Source organism: Olea europaea, chromosome 8 (assembly GCF_002742605.1).
Source record: "Olea europaea var. sylvestris chromosome 8, O_europaea_v1, whole genome shotgun sequence".
Taxonomy (NCBI): Eukaryota; Viridiplantae; Streptophyta; class Magnoliopsida; order Lamiales; family Oleaceae; genus Olea; species Olea europaea.
Window position 1 is genome coordinate 16,171,542 of NC_036244.1, and position 16,457 is coordinate 16,187,998.

Below are 16,457 nucleotides of genomic sequence, written 5' to 3' on the forward strand. Positions count from 1 at the left end.
CGAAACTATATTTCCTCTAAGTTGAGTAGGAAGTTCCTGATTATATTGTAGCACTTAATAATTTGTTGCCACTTGAAGTTCCACCGCGTACTCCTAGTCGTAGACGGACGTCTAAAATACCATCTATATGAGAGTTTCCACAACCGCGTAAGTGTGGGAGGTGCGGTGCTACAGGACATACACGTCGATTTTGTACAAATCAGATCCTACTAAACAATGACTCGACGGATGTGTAGTATCTATATAAATAATATATATTCTCTATTTGTAATATGTTTTTTATTTTCTCAATTTAAATCGAATGTAATTTTAATCACATCGTTTAATTACTCTTTCTAACAACATATGTGAATAAAAAAAAAGGATTGATTTAAATATTGCAATTTAATAATTGATATATTGCAGCAGTTAAATATTTAATTGGTTATGTATAATTTGTTAAGTTTTTCTTTAATTAATTATATTAATTGGTTAAGTAAAAAATTAATTATTTCATATTTAATTACTTATTTCGATTATATTAAGTGACAACGATATATATTAACTGACAATATGGAGAGATTACAGACACAACAACAATGTAAATTAAAATAATACTATTTTGTTAATTATGTTAGTACGTATATTAATTATTTTATATTTAATTATTTATTTCGATTATTTATTTGAATAAAAATAATAGCACTTACTTCGAGTTTGCGTTTAAGTATTTCTTTCATTAATTATCTTCATTTGATATGTATATTTGATTATTTATATTCCTTTAAAAATTATATTTCGTTAATTATCTTAATGTGTATATTGTTTATTTAATATTTAATTGCTATATTTTGATTAATTATATAAATTAAAATAATAATATTTTGTTTTTTTCTTTTAATACAAGTGAGACAACGATATATATATATTAACTGACAATATGGAGATGTTATAGACACAACAACAATGTAAATTAAAATAATAATATTTTGTTAATTATCTTAGCACGTATATAAATTATTTATTTGAATAAAAATAATAGCACTTACTTCGAGTTTGCGTTTAAGTATTTCTTTCATTAATTATCTTCATTTGGTACGTATATTTGATTATTTATATTCTTTTAAAAATTATATTTCGTTAATTATCTTAATGTGTATATTGTTTATTTAATATTTGATTGCTATATTTCAATTACTTATGTAAATTAAAATAATAATATATATTTTTTTTGTTTAAGTATTTCTGTAATTAAATATTTAAAAAAATTATTACATTACAACACGAATCATACTGAAGTAAACGACATTTACATTTCAATAAAATAATATACAATGCACTAAGGATCACAATTATATTCATACAAGTCGCAAGCTAATTTATGTCTCCACATATCAATCCAAAATTGATTACGCATATTATTCATTTCATATTTAATTATTCTATTTCGATTATTTTTTTGAATAAAAAAATAATATTTAATTCAATTTTTCATTTAACCATTTCTTTAATTAATTATTTTAATTGGTTAAGTAAGAAAATTATTATTCAATTTAATTTATTCTTTAAATACTTCGTTAATTATTTATATTATTCATTTCATATTTAATTATTCTATTTCGATTATTTATTTGAATAAAAATAATAATATTTAATTCGATTTTTCATTTAACCATTTCTTTAATTAATTATCTTAATTGGTTAAGTAAGAAAATTATTATTCAATTTAATTTATTCTTTAAATATTTCGTTAATTATGCATATTATTCATTTCATATTTAATTATTCTATTTCGATTATTTATTTGAATAAAAATAATGATATTTAATTCGATTTTTCATTTTACCATTTCTTTAATTAATTATCTTAATTGGTTAAGTAAGAAAATTATTATTCAATTTAATTTATTCTTTAAATATTTCATTAATTATGTATATTATTTATTTTATATTTCATTATTCTATTTCGATTATTTATTTGAATAAAAATAATAATATTTAATTCAATTTTTCATTTCACTATTTTTTTAATTAATTATCTTAATTTGATAAGTAAAAAAAATATTATTCAATTTAATTTATTCTTTAAATATTTCGTTAATTATGTGTATTATTCATTTCATATTTAATTATTCTATTTTGATTATTTATTTGAATAAAAATAATAATATTTAATTCAATTTTTCATTTAACCATTTCTTTAATTAATTATCTTAATTGATTAAGTAAGAAAATTATTATTCAAATATTTCGTTAATTATATATATATTATTGATTTCATATTTCATTATTCTATTTCAATTATTTATTTGAATAAAAATATATTAATATTTAATTCAATTTTTCATTTTACTATTCCTTTAATTAATTATCTTAATTCGATAAGTAAGAAAATTATTATTCAATTTAATTTATTCTTAAAATATTTCGTTAATTATGTATATTATTGATTTCATATTTCATTATTCTATTTCGATTATTTATTTGAATAAAAATATATTAATATTTTCATTTAAGTATTTCCTTAATTAATTATATTAATTGTTTCCATAATTAATTATTTTAATTGTCTTAAAATATATATTATTTATTTCATATATTTAATTACTAAACTTATTTAATTACTAAACATATATTTAAGTAAAAAAAATTAAAATTCTATTTAATTTATCTTTAAATATTTTGTTCATTATCTTAACATATATATTATTTATTTTATATTTAATTATATGTTTTAACATAAAAATTAAAATAAACTCAGGCAAAAAAAAACAAAAAAAAAGGAACCCATTTTTGGACCCGGACTCGGACCAAACCGAACTGAGATGGTCCGTAACGGGCTGGAGCTCGCCGGGAAACTCATTTTTTCATTTTTTTTCAACATTTCAACCTCAAATTCAATCTTTTCTTTCATTTTAACCATAAAAATTGAATTTAACTCATTCAAATCCTAAACATTCAAACTTTCACATATTCAAATAAATTATTTATATAGAACATGTCTAACCTTCCAGAAAATGGCGTTCTCCGGCTGATCGAGGTGCGTCCGTTCTTCGTTGAAGTGGTTCAGGTCCAGGTCGTCCGTAGGCAGCGAGATCCGGACTAATTTTTCCTTTTTTTTTTCTCCTCTTTTTCTCTCTCTATGAAACTTTTCTCTTCTTTGCAAATGAGAATGATATTTTCGACCAAAGAGATTTTGTTTATATATATATATATATATATATATAAACAAAATCTCTTTGGTCGAAAATAGCCATTTCATTTGCAAAGAAGAGAGGAGTTTCATAGAGAGAGAAAAAGAGGAGAAAAAAAGGAAAAATTAGTTCGAATCCCACCGCCTACGGACGACCCGGACCTGAACCACTTCGACCAAGACCGAACGCACCTCGATCAGCCGGAGAATGCCATTTTCTGGAAGGTTAGACATGTTCTATATAAATAATTTCTTTGAATATGTGAAAGTTTGAATGTTTATGATTTGAATATGAGTTAAATACAATTTTTTATGGTTAAACCAGCCCGTTACGGACCATCTGGTTCGGGTCCGGACTTGAAAATGGGTTCCTTTTTTTTATTTTTTTTCCTGAGTTTATTTTAATTTTTATGTTAGAAAATATAATTAAATATGAAATAAATAATATATATGTTAAGCTAATGAACGAAATATTTAAAGATAAATTAAAAAAAAATTTAATTTTTTTTACTTAAATATATGTTTAGTAATTATATATGAAATAAATAATAAATATATGTTTAGTAATTAAATAAGTTTAGTAATTAAATATATGAAATAAATAATATACATTTTAAGACAATTAAAATAATTAATTATGGAAACAATTAATATAATTAATTAATGAAATACTTAAATGAAAATATTAATATATTTTTATTCAGATAAATAATCGAAATAGAATAATGAAATATGAAATCAATAATATACATAATTAATGAAATATTTGAAGAATAAATTAAATTGAATAATAATTTTTTACTTAATCAATTAAGATAATTAATTAAAGAAATGGTTAAATGAAAAATCGAGTTAAATATTATTATTTTTATTCAAATAAATAATTGAAATAGAATAATTAAATATGAAATGAATAATATATATAATTAAAAAAATATTTAAAGAATAAATTAAATTGAATAATATTTTTTTTACTTATCGAATTAAGATAATTAATTAAAGAAATAGTGAAATGAAAAATTGAATTATGTTAGATTGATGACATGCTTGCTAAATGTAACTCTGCAATATTTGTTTATCATCTTTTGCAGGTTTACATTGTTTATTCCTCAAATGGTTGTTTTTTAAATTCACATTGCATTCAAGTACTAGCAACAGTCCACACTTCAATATGAATCTAAAAAACAATCATTTGAGGAATAGACAACGTCAACCTGCAAAAGACGATAACAAAATAACGTCCAATAAGATGCTCAAGTATCTAGCAACAGTCCATTCTTCAACATTATTTTTGCGGCTTCAAATTTGTGAATTCTGACATTTCATATATCTACTCGCTCCAGTTTTCACAAATATCATCCTAAATGGAAACTATAGGGACCACTGGCATGGCAAAACGCTTGAAACCTTCAGTATGTTTCTCCACTTTTTCTATTTTAAAGCATTAAGAATGAAAAATAGAGAATATAAATTCACTTACAATTCTCTAATGACCTAAACTTCAATTATTAGGTTGAGAAGAAGGAAACAGTGGTGGAAGATGGAACTACTGTAAAGGTTTCAGGAGAAGAAAGTGAGTCAGGCACTTTGAATTCCGAACAAATAGAGATGGAGATTGCTCAAATTCTGGAAAAGATTGATCGCTTTACTCAGCTGGTAATAGTCTTTAATACTGAGACACATTGTCTTGTCATGAATTCATATAAGAAAGACCTCTGCTTTCAGAGTGGAAAAATCCCTTGGTTAAATGTTCTAAATTCATTTCTATTAGGAAGTAATGTTTCTGCAATATATTTTCCTGTATGCATGAATCTTATTGTAATTTCATGAAGGTGTCTGAGTTGCTGGAATCAGGGAAGGCAATGCTGAAGGAACTGAGCAATGAATTTGAAGAGCGAGTGATTTTGTGAGTGATTTAAAAGAAGTAACTGCCCTTGTAATCACCAAGGATGAGGTTTTGATACACACTGTGACACTTACCTATTGGCAGAATACACAAGGAACAGATGGAAAAATTGCAGGAGGAAATCCAAGAAGTGCGCTTACTCGATGCGACAAATGAAGAGATTGATACTCTTCTGCAGAATGCTAAATACCTATTTCAGAATACTCATGGTGGAACCTGAAGGTAAGCTTCAATACAAGTTACAAAGAAGAGAAACACAAATGGACTGATATAAGTTGATAAATTTTTCTACAATAAAGACATTGCACCTTTTCATGTCAGCGTGAACTGAATTCTGTGCAGGTCCCTTGATTGGATAAAATGTTTTCAGCATCTCACCGGTTGATCCTTGTGAAAATAACATTTCTAGCACTTGGATTTTGTAGAATGTATATCCGGGATGAGTTTGTATATCCTGCTGTTATGGATCTAAAAGTCAAAATATTTTGGCAGCAGAATTTAGGTTTGAAACCTTAGCTGTAAGCGACTTAAGCATTCTCCTTTTGAATATACTAATATAGGAATAATGAATATGCTGAAATTGGAGCATCTAAATAGTTGAAGGCTAAATGTAAAGCTGGTTTGCACTTTCTGAGAATGAAGTACTTAATGCGGAAGCACTGAATGTAACAGATTATGCCAACACAGAGTTTCTCGTTTTGTTGAACTGTAATTTTGTGAGTCACTTCATTTGATTACAATTGATTCCAAGTGCGTGAGTATTATCCTGATGCATGTTACCATTCAGGGGAAGAAATACATACATTTATCTTGTAGTCGCTTTAATGCCTTAGAGATGCTCTTTTCATGTAACTTTTTGGATCCCCTTCCCCAATTCGGAATTGTACTAACCATAGTTAAGCATTTTGCCGGAATCAAATCCCATTACTGAAGTTTAATTTCTCTGGGAGTCCACTAAACTCTGGATTATTATCCACCTGTTTACGTCCCTGATCAAGGAAACATATCTTTCCCGTTTCTGTTTTTACTATGGGACCGATAATTGATGAAATGTAACTTACTGATTTTTCGATCCCGGCCTTGGTTAGAAGGATGAATTTGTAAGCTTCTCTTCAGTTGATGTCAAAGTTCTAGCTATTGTTACTCTAGTTGTTATACATTATTACGATGTTATTACAGTATTCTTCTTTCAAGACATCTTGGTTTCAGGTATGCAAACATGCTAACATTTTGATGCTTCCAGTTTTTTGCTAACTGTTGCTGGTTATAAGTTTCAGTCAAACATTCTAAAAGTTTTTTTTTGTAAATGTGAAAGAGATAAATTACTGTAATCTTATTTTTGCTTAATTATAATTAGTAAGTACGACCAACGCTTTACAGTACTTCTCGATTCTTTGCAAGTGGTCAACTTCTTCCATAAACATACTCTTACAAGTCTAATGAAACCTTCTTCCATAAACTATGAATCTTTAAGCAGATCTGGTCTATGCTAGGACTACTGTTTCTACTGCAGCAGGTTGAATAATTGGTTCCAAATGCTCCTCTTCTTCTTCCCATATCTCAGGCAGGGCTTCTCTAATATTATGGATGCTACTTAGAGCATAATCTGCTCCTGGCACCAGAGTTTCTCTCCCCACCTGCATTTCATAATTTATTGCATCAGAATAGGTCAGAGAATAATTGGTTAATTTAACATTAGGAAATTTATGGACTCACAATGACTGTGTGAAGTCCAGCAGCTTTTCCACTGGCAATGTTGCGAACACTGTCATCGAAGAAAAGCTGAAAGAGAAAAATGAAAAAACGAACGAACGTTTAATTATCATAACGACATGTTTCACATGCAATACCAGACAATACTTTGTTAAGATTTTGAGCTTCTTTGTTAGAAGTTACTGATTTTTGAGTCTTTTAGTTCACGAACTTATTTTCAAAAAGTATTACTGTTAAGCTCATTATAAGCTTAGCCGAAGATATTCAATTTACGCTTGATGCTATGTAATACTATCCCGTCCACCATTGTAAACATATCACGACAATAGGTAAGTTTTCAGTAATTACCGTTTTTTCAGGATCAACATTTGCTACGGCAATGGCAGCTTCCATTGCTTGCACAGAAGGTTTACACAGAATTTGTGTTTGAACATTTTCAGTCTGTCCTTCATCCATTCCATCTGATCCCAGTCCCACAGGAGGGTTAAGTGTTTCAAAGCATATTACACCATGAAAACAATCTTCCAAACCCAACCTTCTCAAAACTTGAGCCGCATGTGCTTCATCACCATTAGTGAAGATCTAAATTCACCCAAAAAAAATAAAAATAAATTAGAATTAAATTTCTTGAGAGTAAGAACTGTTATAATAATTTCTGAAATATAACTCGTCTACGCTTTTGGCGTACTATTTTCCGTTGGGGCATGGAATGTAGGAGATTGCGAAGTATTGGATCGGGTTTTAGCAGCTCATATGGCAACCTTCCATGGACAAAAGCATGAAACTCATCGTTATCAAATTCATAGCCAAGTGCCTGCAAGAAGTGACACAAATGAGAGTTAGTATTAAAGACTAACTTTAGTTCGCAGGGTAGACGTACGCTAAGTCTATAGAGAATCGTGAACCTAGCATGTCGTTACTAGCTAGGTTTATGTGTCATTTTTTACCTTGACAGTTGAATCTTTGAGGAGAAAATTTTGATAAAAAAATAAATTGGGTCAAATATTTTTTCTGGTATGTAAAAAAATTAACAAGGACTTCAAGTTTAACTTTGAGGTGCTTGATTCAATTGTCATCTCAGGTTACATTTATCAATATCTAATTTTAAGAAAAATTCTATCTCCTATGATTCTATTTTCTTATATTTTCAAGAAAATTTTATTATCTATAGTCCCTTTTTGCAAAATATTAAAAAAAAAAGAAAAAAAATCTTCAAACTTGTCCATATTTTCAAAAAATTATTTGATCTAGACTACCCTTAGCATGGAATAGTGCTATCTAGCATTCGTGATGTTTAGTGCCACTACTACTCTTATTATGGGATCATGAAATCCACACTTATCCAATAAATTAAAGATGCATTTTAATTGATTAGACAAACCTAGGTGGACCGTTGCTGCCGCTTAAGCTAGTGCTAAGCACACTCCTTAGCATCTGAATTAACCGTGAAATAATGATTTATTTAACCAAAATGACATACGTAGAATCTACGATGTTAATCTTACCTTAAGACCCGCCATTGTCGTCCCATATTCTCTATACAACTCCAAGCACATTCTTGGGACTTGACTTTCTTCAATATGCAAGTGGTGCAACATAAATTCTACAAAATAAAATAATATAATCAACAAAATAACGTATGAAGTGCCATTAAACTAGGTACAATCATTGCCAAGAATTGTTACCTTCTATATTCCTGCGACAGGCCAGGTTGATACCTAAGCTCAAGGGGTACAATGTATCATCCATATCTGAGAGAAAAACAAACTCAATATTACATTAAAATTCAACCCTTTAATGTTTTGTTTATGTTTATTTATTTTTTAAACTATTTCAAATACTACAATTTAGTTAGAATAATAAAAGGAAGAAGAATAACATACCAAAGAGTAAGCACTCATACATGGCTCCACTGGACCCTCCCACAGCTTCCATTTTCAGTTGAAGAAACAAAAAAACTTCTTCTTCTTTTAAACTAAAGTCAGAAAAACATAAAAGAAACGAAACTAAGATTACTAAGGAAGTATAATTAAAATTTAATTAATGACATTTCCAAGTTTTGATAGTTATGTTTAATAGCTAATTGACAAGTTATCGATCTCGACTTAGAATACACCTTTTTTTAAAACCATATTTCTAGGGAATATGGTATAAGCCATGATGAATTCTATGCATTAAACTTTGGAATAATACATATGAAGAAACTTTGAAAATATAATAAAATATATAGAGATGGCTAAAATAAGTTAAAACATGATTATAATCACCTTATACAAGGCTGAAGATAGACGTTTTGAATACATTGATTATGAGCCATTGAGGGGCTATTTATACTAATGGAAAGAGAGTAAATGGGAATAATTATGGGAGGCAATTATATAATGCAACTGCTGACAATGTGAACATTCTTTTTCTTCCACTCAGTGGGAGAATTTCTTATGTTCCTATTATTTAGTTGCTTTCTTTGAAGTCTAGGTCCTGTTTGGTATTCATTTTTTTCAAAATATATTTTTTTCTCTTCTTTTCAACCACACATTTCTCATCAATTTACCATTCTAAAATACATTTTTACATGAAAATGAAAATGAGTCTCAAACACCCTCTTAACCTAACTCACATGTGTCACGTCATAACACGAGGAAGAAAGAAGTTCGAGATATTTTACTTTAAATGAAGTGTGAGAAAGACTCCCACTTTAAGCCCCTGTTTGATGTCCATTACCTGAAAATGAAAATGGGGGGAATAATATTTTTTAGAAAAATAAATGATTGAAAAAGAAGGAAAAATTTTCGATTTACGTGTAATATTATTTTATGGAAGATTGTGTGGTTGAAAATAGAAGAGAGAAAAATGGAATGTAATGTAATTTAATTTAAGGGGATCAAACAGGGGCTAAATTACATAATTATGTGTTATCTTATAACAATTTTAAAAAATAATTTTTTAGCGTTAATTAAGAAGAGTAACTCAAACATTTAATATTGTTTTTTATATTTGTAAGATGACAACTTGTTTGAAAATATTAATCCAAGTCCTCATCTCAACTTTTTCAGCATTACTATATTGAATCTTGAAATTCATCTTAAAAAAATTAGATTATTATGAAAATGTCGTCCAAACATATAGAACTTATTCTCTATTTAAATTAATCGCGTGTGATGCAATACGTGTTTGCCTCCGCTTTTGACTAGTGTACTTATTTGGGTGGTGCGTAATAATTTATTCATGATATAATATGAGTGGTGTAAGCAATATGCTGGGTATATCTCCACTTGTCTCCTACTTTGATTAATTAGTAAAAAGATATGGATTTCGGGTGAGAATATTTGGTAGGATTAGTATTTTCATTAGAGAACATATTCTATCACGCCAACGTAAAGAATTAAGATAAAATATATTCTTATTCATATTCCATCAAGAAATGGACATTCTTGAATTAGTGGATTGTTGATAAATTTGTAATAGAGTAATGAAAAGAAATTCATGCACTAGGGTTGATGATACAGTATGTACTAAAGTTTAAAATAAGTAGAGCTGATTTGGAAGGCTAAATTTCGGTTCATCGTTTATATACAAGCTTTTGGGCCAATCCAAGAAAACCAAATCTCAAGTTGTGTCGAATTATCCGTTCAGTGTTCAAGATTAGCAACCTAAGTGGGTTGTGCTTCCGTAGTAACAGAAGAGACTTTCACAATCTATGCTTTCAAAAGATACAAGCAATTTCTACTCCATATATTGCTATCGAGATGCCTTTGGTACATTCTATCATCTCTTGGAACTTGCTTACGTTGTGAGCACCCGGACTTTTTTGAAAATTTGTCCTCTAGAAAATCTAGATTATTCCTTCCCTCTTTGACAAGATACTAGAACACTAGAAGAAATCGAGATAAATGAGATCTTCAGCTTCTCCCTTACTCTTCCAAGTAAAAGAATTTTCTCCCTAAGATGGATAATATTAATTATTCGATTAAAGATTTTATTTATGAAATAATGGTATGTATCCGCCTTGATTGTGACTTGGAGAAATTAGTTAGGTTTTGAAATATTTTGAAAATTGGACGATTTGAATATAGTACATATATTTATTAATGAATGTTGTGTAACCAATCAACCTCACTATCCATTTGTTATTCCCTATTTTGACAATATCTGCAATTTAATATCTTTTACGATTTGAGACTCCCAATTTGTGCACCATTTGCTTCTTCCATTTTTGGTACAAAAGTTTCTTCATAATCTGGTGACCGAATTGCAGATGCCTCCCATCAGAGTATCGATTTGAAGCAAATGTAAATTTCTCAATTCAATCGTATGCATGCTTTTTTAAGATCGCGGCTACTCAGAATAAGTCATAATCACTTACATATATGGGTGAATTCATGATTTATACAAGATCATAGCAATGCAGTACAAATGTCACAACTATTCAAAATGAGGAATGCTATATGTACACCCAAATTTTCCACACGAGTGTGACAAAATGCATAGGTGTCTGCATTGGCTAGTTGAATTTTATTTTTTGTCTACCAGCCAATGAACAGGTGACACATCTGCATTCTGTCACCCATGTGGTAAACATTGGTGTACAAGTAGCATAAATGATTCAAAAAATAGGTTACAATCCTTCATAAAAAGAACTAAATGCACAATAATGTCGCATCAAGGAGCTAAAAATATTTCACGAATCAGAAAAAGTCACAATCGCTTATAATGTGGGCATGAATGTATGATTTATATAAGGTCGGGAACTAAAAAGTCATAATTACTCAGAAAAAATCACAATCACTAATAATGATTTGAAACAGAATAATTACTTCCATCTAACGGTTTATTCTTTAAGCCCCGTCTCGTGTAGCTAAAAAATAGATTTTTAATAGGTAAGATTTTGATAAAAATTAATGAAATATGTAATTGAAAAATTGTAGCTCCCATGAAATACATGATTTTAAAATTAATTGTTAATTTTAACTTATATTTTAACAACAATTTTAAGTCATGCCAAACGGAGGCTAATTTATTTTACATAGAGCTTCATGTAGGTAAAAATAACATGTAAGATATTGTTTGGATGCATATTCCATTGAATTGCTCCCCATCTTAACATGCACTAGAATTGTTAAAAGTAATATTTATAGTTGTTGTATAATGCATATCTAAATTAAATGAATATTTTCATGTGATTATGTGACGTGGCTACTGTTTGCAGATTATATTGTTATTGTATAAATTGATTAATTGTTATTTTTGCATAAATTTTGAATTGCTGTGTATTGTGTTGCTAATTTTGAAAAACAAATTTTTATTCAAATATAATCACCTTAACGAATTGTTATTGTATGTGGTATAATCATACTAACAAATGTTTGTTAAAAGATGGTTTATAAAAATGATAATATCTGCTCTATATGTCTTTATAAAAGAAACAAATAATGAATTTATAATTGTGATAGTTTTTTTGTTAATGATTTAAGTCTCATAAGAATTCATGTGGAGCTCAACAAACTGTAAATTGCTTAAAAATTGAATTTGAGATTTAAAAAAAAAATGGAAAAAATCAAATTCCATCTTGGATTGCAAATTGAACATTTTCAATATGGATTAGTTATTCATCAGAAATGTTAAAATATTTTTATATGGATTAAGTACGTCTATTGGCATCATCCATACTCGTTTGATCATTGGTGTTGGAAAAATGATTTATTTCACCAACATAAAGATGAAGAAAATTTTCTTGACCTTGAAGTATTTAAGCGCAATTGGAGCATTAATTTATGGGTAATTAGTACAAAACTTCCTTACCTTTCGATATTTTTGTGGAATACGTCCTTACATTTCATTTTTTAGCGGATTACACTCTCACCTTTACCTTTTTTTGAGCAAAACGTCCTTTTGTCAACTCCCGGTTAAAATGCTCCGTTAAATCAAAGGGTAATTAGCACAAAAGGTCCCTATCTTTCAATATTATTGTGCAAAACGTCTCTACCTTTTGTTTTTTGGCATAATTAGCAAAAAAGTCCCTACTTTTCAATGTTATTGTGCAAAACGTCCATATATTTCATTTTTTTTGAGCATTTTCACCCATACCTTTCACTTTTCATCACGCAAAAGGTCATTTTCATCCATTTTTTCAATAAAATGATGATTTTACCCTTATATTCAAATAAAACAAAAAGAAAAGATGAATTACCAACTGTAATCATAGTCCTTAAATTTTTAAAAAATTACAAAGAAATCATAAATTCTCAACCACTACCACTTTCACAACCTATCAAGCCGTCAACTATAAATCCACATAACACCACCTTTCAACCACCATGCCCACCGGACTCCACCACCGTAAATGTGGTTGTTTCGGACAAATTGGTGACCAATACTATGGGAGAGGATATTGGGAAGAGTGAGGCGAAGCTGGTGGTGGTGGTGGTGGAGTCCGATAGGTGTTGTGGCCAAAAGGTGGTGCTATATGGATCTATAGGTGGTGGCTTGATGGGGTTGTGAAAGTGGCAATAATGAAAAAATTAGGATTTATCTATAATGTTTTGAAAGATTTAGAACTATGATTGTAATTAATTAATTATTTTTCTTTTCTTTTCTTTTTGTTTTATTTGAATAGGAGGGTAAAATCGTCATTTTATTGAAAAAAGGGATGAAAATGACGTTTTGCTCAATGAAAGGTGAAAGGTAGGGGTGAAAATGCTTAAAAAGAAAGGTATGGACGTTTTGCACAATAACATTGAAAGGTAGGAACCTTTTGTGCTAATTATGCCAAAAAATGAAAGGTATGGACGTTTTTCACAATAATATTGAAAAGTATGGACATTTTAATGGACGTTTTTCACAATAATATTGAAAGGTATGTATATTTTGTGCTAATTACCCTTTGATTTAACGGGAAGTTGACAAAATGATGTTTTGCGCAAAAAAAAAAAAAGTAAAGGTGAGGGTATAATCCGCCAAAAAATAAAAGGTAGGGACGTTTTTCACAAAAACATCGAAAGGTAGAGACGTTTTGTGCTAATTACTCTTAATTTATCTTGCAAATTGCACTCGATTAGACATAATTATTTTTAATAAATCTCCTTTCAAAATATAATTCTACACCAAGTCAAAGATATTAGTGTAGCGTTAAACATATTCTTCGTTGCCTAAGAGGTACTGTAAATATTAGATTATTTTATTTACAAAAATTGGGATCCTCTATAGTATGGTGTGCATATTAACATTATATGTTCGATCCATATTCTGTATGATGTGCCAAATTAAGGTTGTTTGTTCGATCTATATAAAGCAAAATTGCAAATAGGATATTTTTTTTATACATGGAGAAACAAACTATACTTTGAAGTTCTGACATTACAATTCATGAAGTAAGTCAATAATATGTATGATTGAGGAATATGACATATCATATACTAGCATTATGTGTGTTAATTCCAAATTATAATTAGTAACTAACAATTTTCTAAATCAAAATCAAGTCCTAGCTGAATTGAAGTAGGACTCTATTGAGTTATAATCAAAGTCAAAATAATTAGAAATTGATAGTATTGATCTTGAAGGAGTCCAAGATGTTAAAGATATTCAAGAAGATCACGTATGATCAAGAGAATGCAATTAGAACTATAAACGATGTTAAACAGCATTACAAGTTATGCTCTAAATTCTTAGTCGCAACTTTTAACCTATTTTTCACATAGAAAATATTCAATTTTGGAGAATGGTAAGAAGAATTGTAGTCATTTAAGTTAGCTTTCCAAAACATTTTGAATCACCTCAATCTAATATCAGAGAGAAAGTTATGATGAAAATACTGATAACTATCCAATTGTCACTCACCTAGTGCAAGCCTAAAGCTCGAGCAACGGTCAACGTCCAGCAATCCTATTTTGCTCTAAAAAAAAAAAACTTGATTTTGAATCCCCTTTCATCCAAAACACTTTCCCTATGCTGTAAACGTCCCATAATGTGTTGAATCGTATTTTCCACAGAGATAGTTCTTTGAAGATCCAAATATCATTCCTTGATCTTCAGATTCAACTACCATATCATTATGTTCATAAAATCTTTCCAAACCAAGATATTTCTTTGAACCATAAATCATTCCATTAATTGAGATATGCATTGAACCGTATATTTTCACATCCTTAAACATTAACCCACCGATCAAGACACAAACACCATCCCGAAGAACGAGGAATTTTTCATTTAATCCATCGGAGATAAATTGATACTAGGGATCAAAAGCTATTCCAGAAGCACAAATTTAGGACTAAGGTGAGGTACCAGGAGTCGAAATGTAACGTTAGAAACACGATGTCCAAAAGGGCTAAGATATAAATTAGGAGTCGGAATTTGTTTTGAAGGAGCATATCTTCAATAGGATCAAGGGAAATTGCAGGAATTGAGGTAAGAAGTTCTACAGGGTAGGCGGGTTTGGACCATACTGTAAGTTTGCTTTGATCTACAGTAGATTACATGCTTGCAAAGTGCTTGGAGTTTTTGCCCAGTTGAGATTTCTTCGTAATCATCTTTGGTGTTCTTAAATTGCTTTAATTATTGATTGTAGCATTCAAACCAAAGGATAATTGAACTTAATTGACTAATCACCTAGAAATAATTAAAAATAACTTGTTGATTGTTTATTGTTTATTTTCACACGTTGGGTCTAAATAAATAAATTAAAACTTTCAAAGAAAATTAGTTTCAACAAATGATAGTCTAACAATATTTTATGAAGATAATGCATCTTATGTTGTACAACTCATAGGAGGAGGTTATATAGAAACAAGATATAATATATTTCTCCAAAATTTTTTCATGCACATGAGTTTCAAAAGAATAAAAATATCGATGTTCAACAAATTCGTTCAAGTGATAATGTGTTTTGACTTTTTTACCAAAGCATTGTCGATATCTACATTCAAAAAATTGGTAAACGAGATTGGAATGCATAAACTCAAAATCAACGGTGATTAATATCAGAAAATTAGTTGTACTCCTTCGTCTGAATTTTCACCAACTGCAATTTTCTGACCAGATTTTAATGAGATAACAATTTTCATAATACTCCAAAATTTTAACAATTATTATACTCTTTTTTTCTTTGTTTTATTTTTTATTATACTTTATTTTTTTCAAACACGAGACAGTTATTATTTCAAATAATCATCAAATGAAAGCGTTGTAAAATTATGAATAATTACTTATTTGTCATGATACTTAGGTAAGTCTTATTCCAAAATTTTGTATTTTGATCAATTTGTAACTCAGTGAACTTTATATACCCATCGTTATAACAAAATTATATTTTACTTTTGACGTTTATTTTTATTTTATTCTCTCAATATCAAAAATGGAAGAAGCATAACAGCATCCTCAGACACTATTTTTGCTGGGATTGTGGTACTTGTACATGCAGTTTGACAAATACATTGACGGATGAAAAATCAGTTTGCCCGTCAACCATCTCACTTATCCGACGGAACCATGAAGTGGAAATGAAAACCTAGTTAGGTGACCTATTTCGATTAAAAAATGAGTTTAGTGCGATTAAAATGTAATATGCCATCAAGGTTGACTGTTAATCAAATAACTGTTCTAAACTAATTACTGTAGAATAACGTGAGAATCAATTATCAAAGTTATACTTCCAAGTTCCAGGCAACAA

General features: G+C 28.8%; 2 protein-coding genes across 2 annotated transcripts; one reads left to right on the forward strand and one right to left on the reverse strand.

Moving 5' to 3' along the window:
• The first annotated feature begins 4,203 nt into the window (after positions 1–4,203).
• Positions 4,204–5,801, forward strand: LOC111398976. The gene is made up of 5 exons (XM_023026160.1): positions 4,204–4,583; positions 4,684–4,827; positions 5,004–5,077; positions 5,162–5,299; positions 5,420–5,801. Exons 1-4 carry the CDS (start codon positions 4,536–4,538, stop codon positions 5,295–5,297), a joined length of 402 nt encoding a protein of 133 aa, XP_022881928.1. The 5' UTR covers positions 4,204–4,535; the 3' UTR covers positions 5,298–5,299; positions 5,420–5,801.
• A 587-nt stretch (positions 5,802–6,388) lies between these two features.
• LOC111398977 lies at positions 6,389–9,132 on the reverse strand. Its single transcript, XM_023026161.1, has 8 exons — positions 9,058–9,132; positions 8,674–8,765; positions 8,476–8,541; positions 8,296–8,393; positions 7,479–7,604; positions 7,139–7,372; positions 6,794–6,859; positions 6,389–6,714 (listed from the first exon to the last, which is right to left on the reverse strand). The coding sequence occupies exons 1-8, from the start codon at positions 9,105–9,107 to the stop codon at positions 6,562–6,564; spliced, it is 885 nt and encodes a 294-aa protein (XP_022881929.1). The 5' UTR covers positions 9,108–9,132; the 3' UTR covers positions 6,389–6,561.
• Positions 9,133–16,457: the final 7,325 nt, after the last annotated feature.

Coding starts and splice junctions, on each gene's coding strand:
- LOC111398977 (XM_023026161.1), bottom strand. CDS start 9,107: ATGGCTCATAATCAATGTATTCAAAACGTCTATCTTCAGCCTTGTATA. Junction 8,766..9,057: donor TATCTTCAGCCTTGTATAAG/GTGATTATAATC, acceptor TTCTGACTTTAG/TTTAAAAGAAGAAGAAGTTT. Junction 8,394..8,475: donor CTGTCGCAGGAATATAGAAG/GTAACAATTCTT, acceptor TTTATTTTGTAG/AATTTATGTTGCACCACTTG.
- LOC111398976 (XM_023026160.1), top strand. CDS start 4,536: ATGGAAACTATAGGGACCACTGGCATGGCAAAACGCTTGAAACCTTCA. Junction 4,584..4,683: donor CAAAACGCTTGAAACCTTCA/GTATGTTTCTCC, acceptor TTCAATTATTAG/GTTGAGAAGAAGGAAACAGT. Junction 5,078..5,161: donor TTTGAAGAGCGAGTGATTTT/GTGAGTGATTTA, acceptor ACCTATTGGCAG/AATACACAAGGAACAGATGG.